General features: G+C 41.5%; 1 protein-coding gene across 3 annotated transcripts in view; it reads left to right on the top strand.

The window, feature by feature from the left end:
• foxp4 (forkhead box P4) overlaps window positions 1-13,253 on the top strand; it is a 93,938-nt gene extending 80,685 nt beyond the window's left edge. For all 3 annotated transcript variants that reach the window (XM_038695655.1, XM_038695657.1, XM_038695656.1), the window contains 7 exons: window positions 25-250; window positions 1,118-1,194; window positions 1,283-1,384; window positions 4,786-4,907; window positions 5,486-5,552; window positions 6,651-6,823; window positions 7,744-13,253. In XM_038695655.1, coding sequence (XP_038551583.1) covers window positions 25-250; window positions 1,118-1,194; window positions 1,283-1,384; window positions 4,786-4,907; window positions 5,486-5,552; window positions 6,651-6,823; window positions 7,744-7,891 — 915 coding nt within the window. In that variant the 3' untranslated portion in view covers window positions 7,892-13,253. The remainder of the gene's footprint in view (window positions 1-24; window positions 251-1,117; window positions 1,195-1,282; window positions 1,385-4,785; window positions 4,908-5,485; window positions 5,553-6,650; window positions 6,824-7,743) is intronic.
• Window positions 13,254-13,585: the final 332 nt, after the last annotated feature.

A 13,585-nucleotide genomic window follows, 5' to 3' on the forward strand; every position in this document is an offset into this window, starting at 1 on the left:
GTGTGTCTCTCTCTCTCTTTCTAGCTGAACCTGGCTTCCAGTGGCTCTCTCTTAAAGCGGGACAGCGAGGCCTACCCAGAGGGTCTTCCTCACCCTCCCACCTCTGCTGCCACCCCCATCACCCCACTGCGCCAAGGACCCTCGGTCATCAGCTCCTCCAGCCTGCACACACACTCCCACTCCCACACGCATGGCGTCGGGCCCATACGTAGGCGCAACTCCGACAAGTACTGCACGCCCATCGCCTCAGGTAGATTGTAACATACACATACCCAGTACCCCATTATTATTGATTCATAATAAACTCAAATTGCATATGATAATACAGTGTTGATGACTGCTTTAGTTTTTTCAAACAGTACTTGATGCAGTTGTTGCCATCTCTTGGCTTCTTACAAAAGAAAATTAAGGATGACTTTAACCTCAGTTTTAAATGGTGAAAGAGTAAGGAATATATGATTGGCCTCTAAAGAAAAATATTAAGAAAATGTAGCAATTTCAGAAGAGTGGGCATTACAAAGCTGTGCTCATCAAATTTTTCCCATAAAAATGTGCTTAAAGCTGGGGTAGGCAATTTATTTGAGGCATTTTTTGCTATATTTGTTGAAATTTTCTTAACATCTGAAAGCAATCAATAAATCAAATAAAGCTCTGACACAAAAATGAAAAGAATCCAGTATTTGTGGCTGTCACAGGACTGTAATAAGTATAGCCAATTTTTTCATTCTGACCTAGCTGCCTACCTGCATGCATTAGACCCGTGCACTCCCTGCACATGAAAATGTGTTATTGGGGAGTGGCTTTGGAGGGAGGCCTGAAGGGAGATGGTGGGATTTTATAGTTGGAAATCAAAATCTAGCTGTCTCTTACTAGTTTCATGCAAAGTTGCCTACCCCAGCTTTCATACTTGGTATGCAGAATAATATCAAGCATCTAGATAAACACTGCTGAGATAATAGTTGTTCTAGATACAATTTTAATGTTTCCATTACTTAACATGGATTTATTTATTTAAAAAAATGCTACTGAGATCATTTCCTAATTTGCGAGTGTTACACTAAAAACTCACAATTCACAGATATTTAAAGTTCATATCGTCATGCTTTTTTTGTTCCAGAGCTGGCTCAGAACTGTGAGTTCTACAAGAACGCTGATGTCAGGCCTCCTTTTACCTACGCCTCTCTTATACGTCATGTAAGTCTCTCCAGTGATCAGGTTTCACCATTTCTTCCCTCCATCTATGTTCTCCACTAAATCTTGTTGTGTCTCTTTCCGTCCTCAGGCCATTCTGGAGTCCCCAGACAGACAGTTGACTCTCAATGAGATCTATAACTGGTTTACACGAAAGTTTGCCTATTTCAGGAGAAACACAGCCACGTGGAAGGTAAATGCTTGTAATATACCCCCCCCGATCTTCATGTTCTGTTGGCTGGATGAAATGTATCTAAATGTGAACTCACTTAAATCCTCAAAATTTTCTATAAAAATCTTTCCCTGACTGAACTTTCAGAAGCAGTTTAAAATCAATATCCTAAGCTAAGTTATTTTGAAAAACTTGGAAGATGGAAACAAGATCACTTAGCAAACTACTTTGGAGTTGTTTAGATGATGGTAAAAACAGGCTGCACCACATTGAAAAAGTGAACGCTTTGACATATTATTTTGACTAAAACAAAAATGTGGTATGCAACTCTGACTGGATAAAAGCTGATCTAATTGATCTGTTTGCACTGATGAAGCCCCTGACCTAAGCACATGCCAGCTGAGACTTGTTAGACCACATTGACAGAAACCAAATTTGCAGGTGGGTTTCACAGTGTCAGTTGAAGCATTTTGATTGGTCAAAATGACCTCACTTTGCAGAAAATGGATTCATTTTGAAGGCCCGAATTAAGCGTTTATACTCATAATGATACAATAACAAACACACACTTTAACTCTGCTCAGCGCCCAAAGATATGACTGAGTGAACAGTTATTGCCGGTTTCTGTCCTTTATGAGGTACCTTCCTACTGCTCTCTTTCTCTCCACCTTTCCCACTCTCTCTTTTGCTCTTTCTCTGTCTGTCTCCCTCTTGGCCCGAAACACTTCCCTCACCTCCAACATGGCACATGGAGAATCGGTCCCACTTAGCCCGGCAGAGCCACATCTAGCCGTTATACAGCCTCATTACAGAGACGCACATACAAAGCTGACACACATGCTCACTGCTCATGATCACAGACATTGAATACTCTCTCTCTCCTTCCTCATCTCTCTCTCTCTCTCTCTCTCTCACACACACACACCTGGCTTGATCCCACCATTGTAGGTGCTGACCCATTTCTACAGAAACCTCACACTAATTTGAGTGTCAGTTCCTCCAGAGAGATGGGAAGTGAGAGAATGAGGAAAGGAGTGAGAGAGACAGGGGGAGGAGGGGTAAGGAGAGACCCCAGCCTTCCTCTAATAGCCCTAAACAGGGGAGGGGGTGGATGATGATGATGGAGGGATGGAGGGATGGAGGGATGGAGGGATGGAGGGATGGAGGGAGGGGTGCGGAGAAGGTTAAGAGACAGGGCAGCCAGGAATATCTTTACCTCCTCATCTGACTTTTATGAATTTTAACTATTAATGTCTGGTGTCTGCTTCCTGTGCCGTTAGCCTCGCAGACCTTTAAATATAGCTCGGCATGGCCTTATGTATTTATATAGCAGCTCAGTGAGTCAAATAGGGCCGTGGAGATGTATGTCCTTTAATAAGCCGTTATATTTCATGAGGACGGCAGCGGTGTCAGGGAGTGGAAGTCATTGATCATAGACAGAGAATGAGGAAGAGGCAAACGAGAGAGAAAGGGAAAAGGGATGATTGAGAGAGGAGGAGAAATGAGTGTTGAGTGTTATTTCACGGTGCTGCATGATGTTGGAGGCCTAAATGTAGAAGTTTTATTTTGTGTTTAACTTACCAAAAAAATATATAAGCATATAATAGGAATAAAAAATATTAAAAGACTCACACTTCATTTTGACTTCAAGTGGTGTAATGTCACAACTAGAAGTGCATTTACTCAAGTTCTGTACTTAGGAAAAAATTTCTATTTCATGTCAATACTCCATCGTAAAATTTTTTTTTTTTAAGCCAGTACAGTTATTTTACAGCTTTAGTTGCTAGTTACTTTGCAAATTAAGATTTTACATACAGACATATACATTGTTATAGATTAAACAACCCAACAGTATATAAAATAGTTAAAATTACCACCTCGACCAAATACAACACTAAAATGCTGCTTACACATGAATGCATCAGTAATAATTATCCAGTGATATGATATATAACAAGATAACCCTTACAGGGACCTTTTTCTGCAGAATGAGTGCTTTTACTTTTTCTAATAATACTCACATACGTTTGCTTAAGGAAAGGATCTGAAAACGTCATCCACCACTGTTTAAGACTAATCCAGTTGCAAGTCACCTCAAATTACACACTTTTTTATTCATTCTTTTATTTATCATCTCGCCTGCTTACATACAGTATAATCCTATTTAGGATCATATGGGAGTAGCCTATCCCCACATGCATCTGCACTGCTCTGCAGAAACACAACTGGAATGATCTCAATGCTCAAATCTATACAGTATAAAGACATTCACACTTCCAGTTACACCTGTGAACCTGAAATTAATGTAGTCTCCTGATTTATTTCCTTCTTGGTTTGTGATGCACAATTCAGTCGTTCGTCCCAAAATTTCTGCCTCCAGTTGTCGCCCCCCCACCTCTCAGCCGGAGGGAGTGGAGATGAGTGGCACATGTGCTGTGACCCACTGTAAATGACTGCTAATGTTTTAACTGGGAGAATTAGGCTTTCATCACGGAGACGAATGCAAATGGCACTGCAATAGCACTGGTGTCTGGCGTGTGTGTCTGCGTGTGTATGTGTTTGCACTGTCAGGGTGGCGGGCGCAGATTGGGGTCAGACTCATTTACAAAACTTAGCATCACGGCTCGGGGGTTGAGGGGATGCGGGGGAGAAAGGGTTCCTCCGCTGATTATGGCTTGTGTAATTACGTGTGTGTGTGTGTATGTGTGTGTGTGTGCTTGTGTGTACGTGTGTGTGTGTGTATCTGCGTGTGTAATTATGGCAAGGAGTGATGCATGCCTGGCCTGTCCCTCCCTCTCGGCTTAGAACAGCGTGTCAGAGAGAATATGCAGGATTTAATTATAGACGAATTAAAATTGGTAATGAAATTGGGCATGAACAAACTACAAATAGCAGATGAAAAGGGAGGCCTGTCCCTGGGGGGGTGAGACGAAGATAGCGGTGTGCCTGCCTGCTTGGCTGTCTGAGTGCCTGTGGATGTGTGTGTTTCTGTGTGTGTGTGCTGATGATGACTGATTAGAAAAATTCAGAGATAAAATAATGCTACGAGAGAACTGCTACCTTGTATTAGCATTTTACATGGAGCTACAGTAAGTGTGTGTACATGAAAAGTGATGGGTAAAAATAGGACTATTATCCTTAGGTCATACTACTTATAAGGTAACCTCACGCCCAGCTGGAAGGCAATGTTTATACTGAACACACCCTGAGTGAGTGTTAGCTAGGGAAGAACTTTGAGTAAAGGAACAAAAATAAGTGGTGTAAATAACACAGGTGGTGTTAAGTTACTCTTTAAAGACACGTTTCCCACTGGAATATTATGGATGTCGTGGAATATTGTAGCAATACAACTCATTGACTCGTTTTCAATCATGTTAAAGATCTCCCTCTTTTCTCTCTCTCTCTCTCTCCCTTTTTCCCAGAATGCTGTGCGCCACAACCTGAGTCTGCACAAGTGTTTTGTTCGTGTTGAGAACGTGAAGGGGGCCGTGTGGACTGTGGATGAAGTTGAATACCAAAAGAGGAGACCACCAAAGATGACCGGGTAAGAGAGCACACACACACACACACTGTATCACACACATTTGTTTTCTTGGTGCACAGTTGAACTTGATGTGAGTGTGAGCTTATGGGTGCTGGCACTATGATTGCCTAAATGGACCCTCTATTATTACCAAGAGGCCAACTAAGCACTCAGATAAAAAAAAACAACAAAAGGCTGCCGGCTGATCGTGTTCGTACTGAACTGTACGTGTGTGTTTTTCCCTGTTTGTCGACACCATTAGCAAGCAGCTGTGTGAGATGCAGGAGAGGAAAAAACCTTGTTAGCGTATGTAAACAGATGTTCTTTCCAACCGCCAGAGAAACGAGGGATGATTACACACACACGCACAGAGGCACACACACACCTGCACGCCAGATATTAGACACTTACATATGTGTGTGTTTTAGCATCTGTTTACAGTCTGTGTATGTTTCTACTTGTAACAAACATATTTGTCAGAGCGCTTTGGCTGAGGTGACATCTTTCACATGTGTACTCAATCTGTGATTCCCAACACTAACCCCCCCCCCCCCCCCCTCTTTCTGTGTGTGTGTGTGTGTGTGTGTGTGCGCGCGCAGAAGTCCCACTCTGGTGAAAAACATGATTTCAGGCCTGGGCTTTGGATCCCTAAACGCCAGCTACCAGGTAAGGAATACCCTCTCCTCCCCCCATTTATCTCTCTATCTCTCTCTCTCACACACACACACACACATAGCAGCCAATCACAATCAAGGGCACTAATATCAATTCCCTCTTACAATTAGCAGATTCCCTAACGACGTTCACACCACCTCCCTCCACTTCCTCTCACACCAACACACACTCTCACCTCCCACCTCACTTTCTCACACATGCACACCCCCACTCCCCTACCTCTGCACACACACACAAACACACTCTCGACCCATCTCTCCACTCCTACGCAGAGATACACCGAACCCTTGCGACTGAGATGATTTATAGCGTCAAGAAGTTGTCAATTAAGGTTACCGCATAAAATTATCGCTTGTCCCAGAAAATCCATCTCTGAGAATTCCTTTAGTCCGTTTTTCCCCCCTGTGTGAGAGGGGAGGCAGGGTGACTCTCTCACTCACCGGTGTCCAACCTGTCTCATCTACAAACAGCTGGATATGAGTGTTTGGAGCAGTGACAGAGCTGCCCCTGTTGTTTTCTCCTCAGCAGACATTGATGTTTCACAGTGTTTGTGTATGTGTGTTTAAGTTGAGGTTGTGGCTCAGTCTCGCTTGACCTTCCTTCTTAGACTTTCATGTGAACACACACACACAAACACACACACACACACACACACATACTTATGACAGGGACTTTAATATACAAGCACAAACCTTTATGGGGAATGAACTGTATATAAGTGCCCCCTAGTGGTTTGTCAAGTTCACTAGCAAGTTGGTGGGTTCAAATATGCTCCAAATGAAGCTCTCATCAGTACATAAAGAAAATCTCTCCACTATTCATTTTAAACAGTGTTTTACATCTTGTGTAAATATAAATGTGTAAGTTCATCTTACAAAACACTTTATGAGCATTACAGCTTAAATATATTAACGTCAAGAAGAGTAAGATGTTTCTATTTACATGGTTGTGGTAGACGAATGATTTATTACCCGTTTGCCATTATCATCTTCTTTAATTTAATACATCGGAAGTTTATTTAAAAAAAAAAACAACCTTAAATGTAACCCAGCTCCTTTTAAATTAACTGGACAACTGTGTGTGTTGTAGGCGGCTCTGGCAGAGAGCAGTCTGTCCTTACTGAACAGCCCTTCCCTGCTGACCTCTCCGTCTGCGGCCAGCCTCAACATGCTGCATGTGGGCCACGATGATGTCAGCTCCACTGTGGAGCAGGTCAACAGCAACGGGAGCTGCAGCCCCACGCTCAGCCCTCACCAGTACAGGTATCCGCACACTGTATGGACACACAAATGCACACACACAAACGTGAGGATGCGAGCGGGCAACACAGAACTGCTTTAACATCACTCCCCCTCACTAAGCATTTCTACATGTATGGTGTGTTCACATGGGCCAGTGAATTAGACTAATCGTGAAAATTTTTATTAGCATGTCAGTGTTGTCTACCATCTTATAATGGAGGTATAATGGCAGTACTGATATTAGAAGAAGGCTGACAAGAGAGATCATTTTAGTTTAGTGGGAGAGAATTTTACACTACAATCTAAAACATCAAAGGAAACCTTCCTCCCCCTCGAGAGTGTAAGTTTTATTAAAATCTAAGTGCTTTTTTCTGAGGCTTTTCCACTCAAAATATAGAAATAAAACTAGGTGAATTATTTTTTATTTATTTTTTTTTTTACAACTAATGGTTACATTTTAGATTATAAAAAGGTCAGTTTACAGCAAATTAAATGGTTGTCTGTTATCCAGAAGGGCAGTTTAGCATTTGTTTGCTTTTGCAAAACATTACATGTATGAAAATTCAACAATGCCTCTTTCCAGACATAATAACACAGTTGCACAGAAAAATTTATTTATTTATTTATTTGATTGGGACAGTACATGTTAATGAACAAACATGGAATACATGTATGTAAACATGTCGGATTGTAGTTACAAGCTAATTTCCATCCGTAGTCCCACACATCCGCAAATCCGCATACCTTTAAATGTGTACTCTATTTTCGACCACTCACCAACCGAATCCGTAACAGATTATATTGTTGAGTTGACCTACATACTGGGTAGCATGCGTTTTGAACATGGCAGGAAATATTTGGTATCAGAAATTCTGCTGTTGGCATCTGCCTTTAAGCCTCTACCCCTCGCTCCGCTAACAGCTAGTTCCTCTCTCCTCCAGCCACCAAGTGCATGTGAAGGAGGAGCCCACTGAGGTGGAGGAGGACAGTCGGCCAGTATCCCTCCTGGCCGGTGTCACACACAGCCTGCCATTGCCAAGCGATGAGCGCGACCTGGAGGAGGACCTTCCCACAGAGGAGCTGGAGTAGGACAGATCCACGATGGACCAGAGGGACGAGACATAGCGAGATCAATCCCTGAGCCCTCTCGTCAGTGTGAAGAGGAAAAGACAGCTACAGTACACTTAAGAGAAAACAGAGAAAAAAGAGAATTTTTTTTTTAAGAAAATGCAAGCAACCATGGACAACATTGAGAAACTCCAAACAGGGTTAGATGACCTCCGTTACTTTCAGACGCAAAAACAAGACTGTGGAGCACTGCTTTACCTCCTTGTGTTTCTTTTCCAACACTTGGCTCAGAGGTGTAACACCACTCAATGCATACACTCTCACACAAAACACACAGACACACACTCATTCACTTGTCAAACCACGTCTCATAATCCTCCCTGGTCAAATCAGCTTCTGTGCATAGACCCCAGAGGTTTGGACACACGCTCTCCTCCTCGCCCCACCACTCTCGGTGTTGTCTCGGGCTCCCTGGCTAGCTGTGTTTATCTCCACGTCAGTTGAGAAGACACACAGGTGCATGCGTGTTAGAAAGAGGAAGACACACACACACTCACAGGATCATGTGTATATAGATCTGGATCAGTCACCAAGGGTGAAGAAGGAGTGTACCTCTCCGTCTTCCCCCTCTTTGAGTCAGTCACTTGGTTTTTCATTTTCATTGATTCGTTTGAAATTAAACTGTTGGGCTTCAAGATGGGAAGGAAGGAAGAGTGTTTTCAAATATTACCTCCAAAAGTGCTCCAACACTTGGCTCCTGTCTCCAAGTCTGTGTGTGAGCCCACAGAGAGGCTGACCCGGGAGAGGAGGCGTGGCCCAGGTCCCTGTCCAAACTTCTGCCCCCGGCAAGACACTTAGTGACGGACATCTTTTAAACTCTTTGCTTCTAAGTGAGATAAAAAAGAAGACATTCCCCTACCCCACCTCTATCCCTTCCCATCCCTACCGAAAAGACTGCAGGAATAGGACCATTTGGTGCTCTCCTTCTCCTCTCCTCCGTCTGCGGATGGAGTGATGAGCTTCGAACACTTTGAGAACGAGAAGAAAAGGGGGGAAGCAGAGAGAAGTGAGGGAGGAAGCGTCTACAAAAATATTGTGACTAAAAAAAGAAAACTGTTGATGATTATGGAACATAACAAGAAAAAAAAACGTGTGGTAGCTTTTGTCATTTCCTTTTTTTATTTGATGTTATTATCATTGTTTTTTTTTTGAGGATCAATATTTCCACGGTGGCGTTCTGTTTCGACGTACCTTTTCTAAGGATGCTGTTTTTGTTTTTGTATTGTAATTTGTTTGATTTACTCTGGCTGTTCACACCATTCCAAATGAGTATTGGCACAAAAAAAGAAAGCGCAGTATTGTCCCAACTTGTGATACCCGACCCCCACTCCTGCCCCTCTCCCTTTCTGTCCCAAGTGTAGCAGGCAAGAAATTTGGAAATAGCACTTAAAGTTGCCATTATCCAGACAGATTATTTAACAGCTGACCTTTTTTTAAAATTCTCTCTCATTCACTCGTTTTTGGTTGTGTATTTAGTTGAGAAATATCAGTAATGCTTTAAAAAAAAAAATATATATATATATATTATTACTGCAGTCAGAGAATACCTCATCCCACAAAGGTTCTGCCTGGAACTGTGTCCAAATTGATAAACAAATAAGGGGGAATTCTTTCTGTGGGACACCAAAATGCGGCAACTCTGCTCAGCTTCGATTCAAAGCTCTATGGTTGTAATAGTTACTGTGTAGAAGCTATCTGCAATTCACTGTGTGAGTTTGTGTAAAAGGAATAGCATGTGAGATTTATTTTTTTGTTTGTTTTCCATGAGCATAAAAGCATTACTTTTCTCTTCAGTGCCATACCAAATTTAACTTTTATTTTAATCTAATATCTGCTTATTCCCATTTTATTTTTGTTACAGGTAACCAAAGAAATATGTAGAAAACCAAAAACCCTGTAGTTTATTTTGCCCTTTTTGAGTTTCTATTTTTTTTCCTTCTTAAAGAATTGGCCAAAAGACAACAAACCAGGAGTTTGAATTCTTATTATTGTATTCATATAACTATTTTGTTGAAATTATACATGACTTACAGTGCTGACCAGTCCAAAAACCAAAGTGTGTAAAGCAAACTAGAATTCGGAGACATCAAAGCTTTTACATGATAAGCGGTTACGAATGACTCACATTAGGTATAAGGCCAAAAACTAGTATTAACAAACCTCGCACAGTTCCTCTGAAAAACAAAAAGAAAACAAGCACTTAGAGGTGAAACCTGTCTCTCCTACGCTCAGGCTAAACTGTTCCAAACACAATCCTAGGACTGGCCCTACTACTGTACTGCACTCGTGAGGCATCTGAACACAGCACATATTGTATGTACCTTTACCACCTGAGATGCCAACAGAAAGAGAGGTTAAATACAGAATGAAAATATTTGGCTCTGTCAAGTCAACCTGGCTTTACAGGATACTTTATCTGGTGCTGCCGTAACGAACATTTGGAGTTTTTTCTAGTAAACAAACATACCCTCTTCATCTGTATGTAGTATTGGCAGGAATAGGAGATAGGTACTGTAATGTGGTTACAAAAGTCACATCTTGGGAACAACTAAAAGTAATTTTAAAAATATACCAATGTAAGAGGAAAATAACCAAGGGACACCATGTAATCAAAAGTTGGGTTCATATTTTCATACTTTCTCTCAAACTATCTCTTGCACTTCAGACAATTTTTCTTATTTAATGAAAGAACCTTTCTGATGACTTTGCATTCAAAAAGGACTGTTTCCTGATTTCTAACAAAGTACAAAGTGACAGACAGGCATCTTGAAACAAGAAAAAAACCAAAAATAACACTACCTCCTTTTCAAAACGGTTCAACACATAGCCAATGGGAGACTGAACTCTCTTAAATATTTTTTTTCCATTCTTCCTGGATGATAATAATAATAATAATGAATGCCAAAATTGTTGTTACACCTACTGTATGACTTATGACACGCATAAAAAAAAAGAAGGTATTTGGCGATCCGGACTCTCTCTGCTTGAGCCCAAAAACATTGAGACGTTTCACTTTCCATGGAAATTAAAAATTACTACCTCTCCGTAAACCACATCTAAAGCACTCTCTACGTCTCAAAGTGTGTTGTGAAGTGCTCACTATATATGAAAAGTTCAGCTGTTTCAAACTGACCTTACACCAGATTAGCACTGAGCTATGTGAACAGCCTCTCAACAGTGTGTTTTGAGTGTATGTGTGCATATTCATGATTTTAGCCAATGAGAAACTGGTCGTTAATGGCTATGCGATGTTGCAAGGAGCTGGTTGTCAGGTGTAATGATGGGCAGAATATATCAGTGCTACCACACACACACACACACAAAGGGGTATAGTGTAACATAAGCATAGAAGCAGGGCTATGGGTTAGTGCAACAGAGGCTCTGACCATCCAGATATCCAAAGACCCACAACACAGCAGCACCTGCTTCACCAAAACACTCACAGAGACGCTGAGAGGACTAACACACACTTAATGAAACTCATCTACTAGTAATATCCAAGAGGAACTGCTGCATACAGTACATAGATGATCTCTGACTTGTGCTTTAAGGTACACCTGTAAACAAAGCTGTTTTATAAAGATGTAGATTGTTCACAGGTCGCCATGTAACACTTCTGTTCTTTCTCCAGCTTGGCATAACATGATGTATTCTTGTATATTAATGCTTGACTTATCTCTCCAGGGCATTCTTTCACATTTTGTCCTTTGATTTTCTCTTCTTTTTGTTTTCTTTTTTTTTCTGCACCTGTTTAGCTATTGTAAAGCTTTCAGCTCTGATTCTATACTGTACTGCTAATGCTGAAGTATATGTATTTATCATATTAAGTGCTGCAGGTATCTTGGTTTATTAGATTTGTTTTTGTTTCTGTTTGATTCCACTTTTTCAGTTCTTCATAAAACGTCTGGGACGCTGATTTTTTAAGTGTATTATCTCTAAAAAAAATGAAAAGAATAAAAGTTAGATCAGTGGTTTAGGTAACACCTGTTTGTATATTTATCTTAGCTAGGTCTATTTTGATACTTTTTTGTCTCTGTACTGCATTTATGCATTTTTAAGGAAAGAAAAAACACAAATGGAAAACAAACTAAAAAGTTACTTCATTATGTATTGATACCTCAGAAGGACTTTTTCTCAAAGACAGGACCAAAACCTTGGAAAAGAAAAAGAGAAAAAAATGTAAGAATATGTAGCCCCTCTCTTGCTTTAAAAAATGCGGAGCTCTAGAAAGGTATTGCTGTTGGTCCTCTCAGGTGCCAATATGTGTCCCAGCTCCCTGTGACCCCTCCCCCTGACCCCTGACCCCACATTCCTGTGCTGAACCCCGACACGCAGAGCTGTCAATCATCTGCAGGCGCCATGGGGGTGTGACTGAGTCACATACCTGACTGGGGGTGACCAGTCACAAACCTCATCTCTCAGTCCCACAGAGGCAGATCAAAGACTGACACTGTTGCATTTTTGATACTCCTTCTCTTGCGTAGTCTCAATACCAAAATGTGGAGTGACTCTCAGAGATGCAGCTCATCCTTTGACTACCAAAGGCATTGTAAGCAACCATTTGCTTAGTCCAAACTCCTGAACTCTAACCAAACTGTAACCAAACCAATGCCACAACCTTAACCAAACAAAAACCAAGCTACTTCCAAAACTCTCCATCGACTTCACTGATCACCTTTACTGATAGCTGTTATCTCTCGTACATCCACGTAATGGTGTTGTAGGACCAGCCTGCAGCCTATTGGCTGGTGACTGACTCAGAGGACACAGGGAGCCCAAATCCTGATGTGTGATTGGACAGTTCTGAGGTGTCATGTGAGGGGGAAGGGACTCTCAAAGTGGAGCTTTGCCTGACGGTATTATCAAGTAGACAGCCAGAATCCGATGGAACTACCACTTCAGCTCTCCTCGGGTTAAACCTTAGGAATGTGTGTACATTTTCAGCAGTGACTCTCTGAATTGTTTCTTAGTTTCAGTTTACCTGTTTACCTCTCTTTATCCTTTGGTTTTTGTTCCGTTTCTTGTTATTTGAAAGTGTGACCCGAGGAAGAGGCGGGGACAGGGACTGGGTGGAGGCTTTAGACAGACAGTGGAGCCCAGCCCTCTGACCCTCCACCCCGGGTAGCCATGTAATGCCAGTCACTGCCCTTTCCTTCATGCTGTATAAAAACACACATATATCTGTGTATTTGTAACCTGAATCTTCTTGTGTCTGTCCATGCAGACAATAAAAAAAACTGTACAGTAGGTCTAGTTGCATGTAATCTGTACTAATTATTGACAATGGCATTATAAAATGCAATAAAATACTTATTACACTGTCCTACACTGCATCCTTGTTGTTTCTTCTCCAGAGATATATAGCAGTGGTTCCCAGTGTCTGAGACCTCCAACAGGGTTCCCAAGATAAATCTCTGAGGTCACTTTTCTCTTGTGGATTACTGGTTAATTATAACTCCTTAGACCACATGTTTTGAAATATTGTCTGCAAAGAAAACTTTACTCACAACGACCATAAAACTTCAACTAAAAGCCCGGACTTTTATTTTCTTCAATCACTGAACTCACCCTTCCTATATTTCAGACGGGCGTCTATATGAGACAGGCTTTTAATTTCTTTCCCACAAAACTCTTGCTCAGCAAAGATGGGCAATA

Source organism: Micropterus salmoides, unplaced genomic scaffold (genome assembly GCF_014851395.1).
Source record: "Micropterus salmoides isolate LMB-PRFRI ecotype aquatic unplaced genomic scaffold, ASM1485139v1 Ms_hic_scaffold_4, whole genome shotgun sequence".
Taxonomy (NCBI): domain Eukaryota; kingdom Metazoa; phylum Chordata; class Actinopteri; order Centrarchiformes; family Centrarchidae; genus Micropterus; species Micropterus salmoides.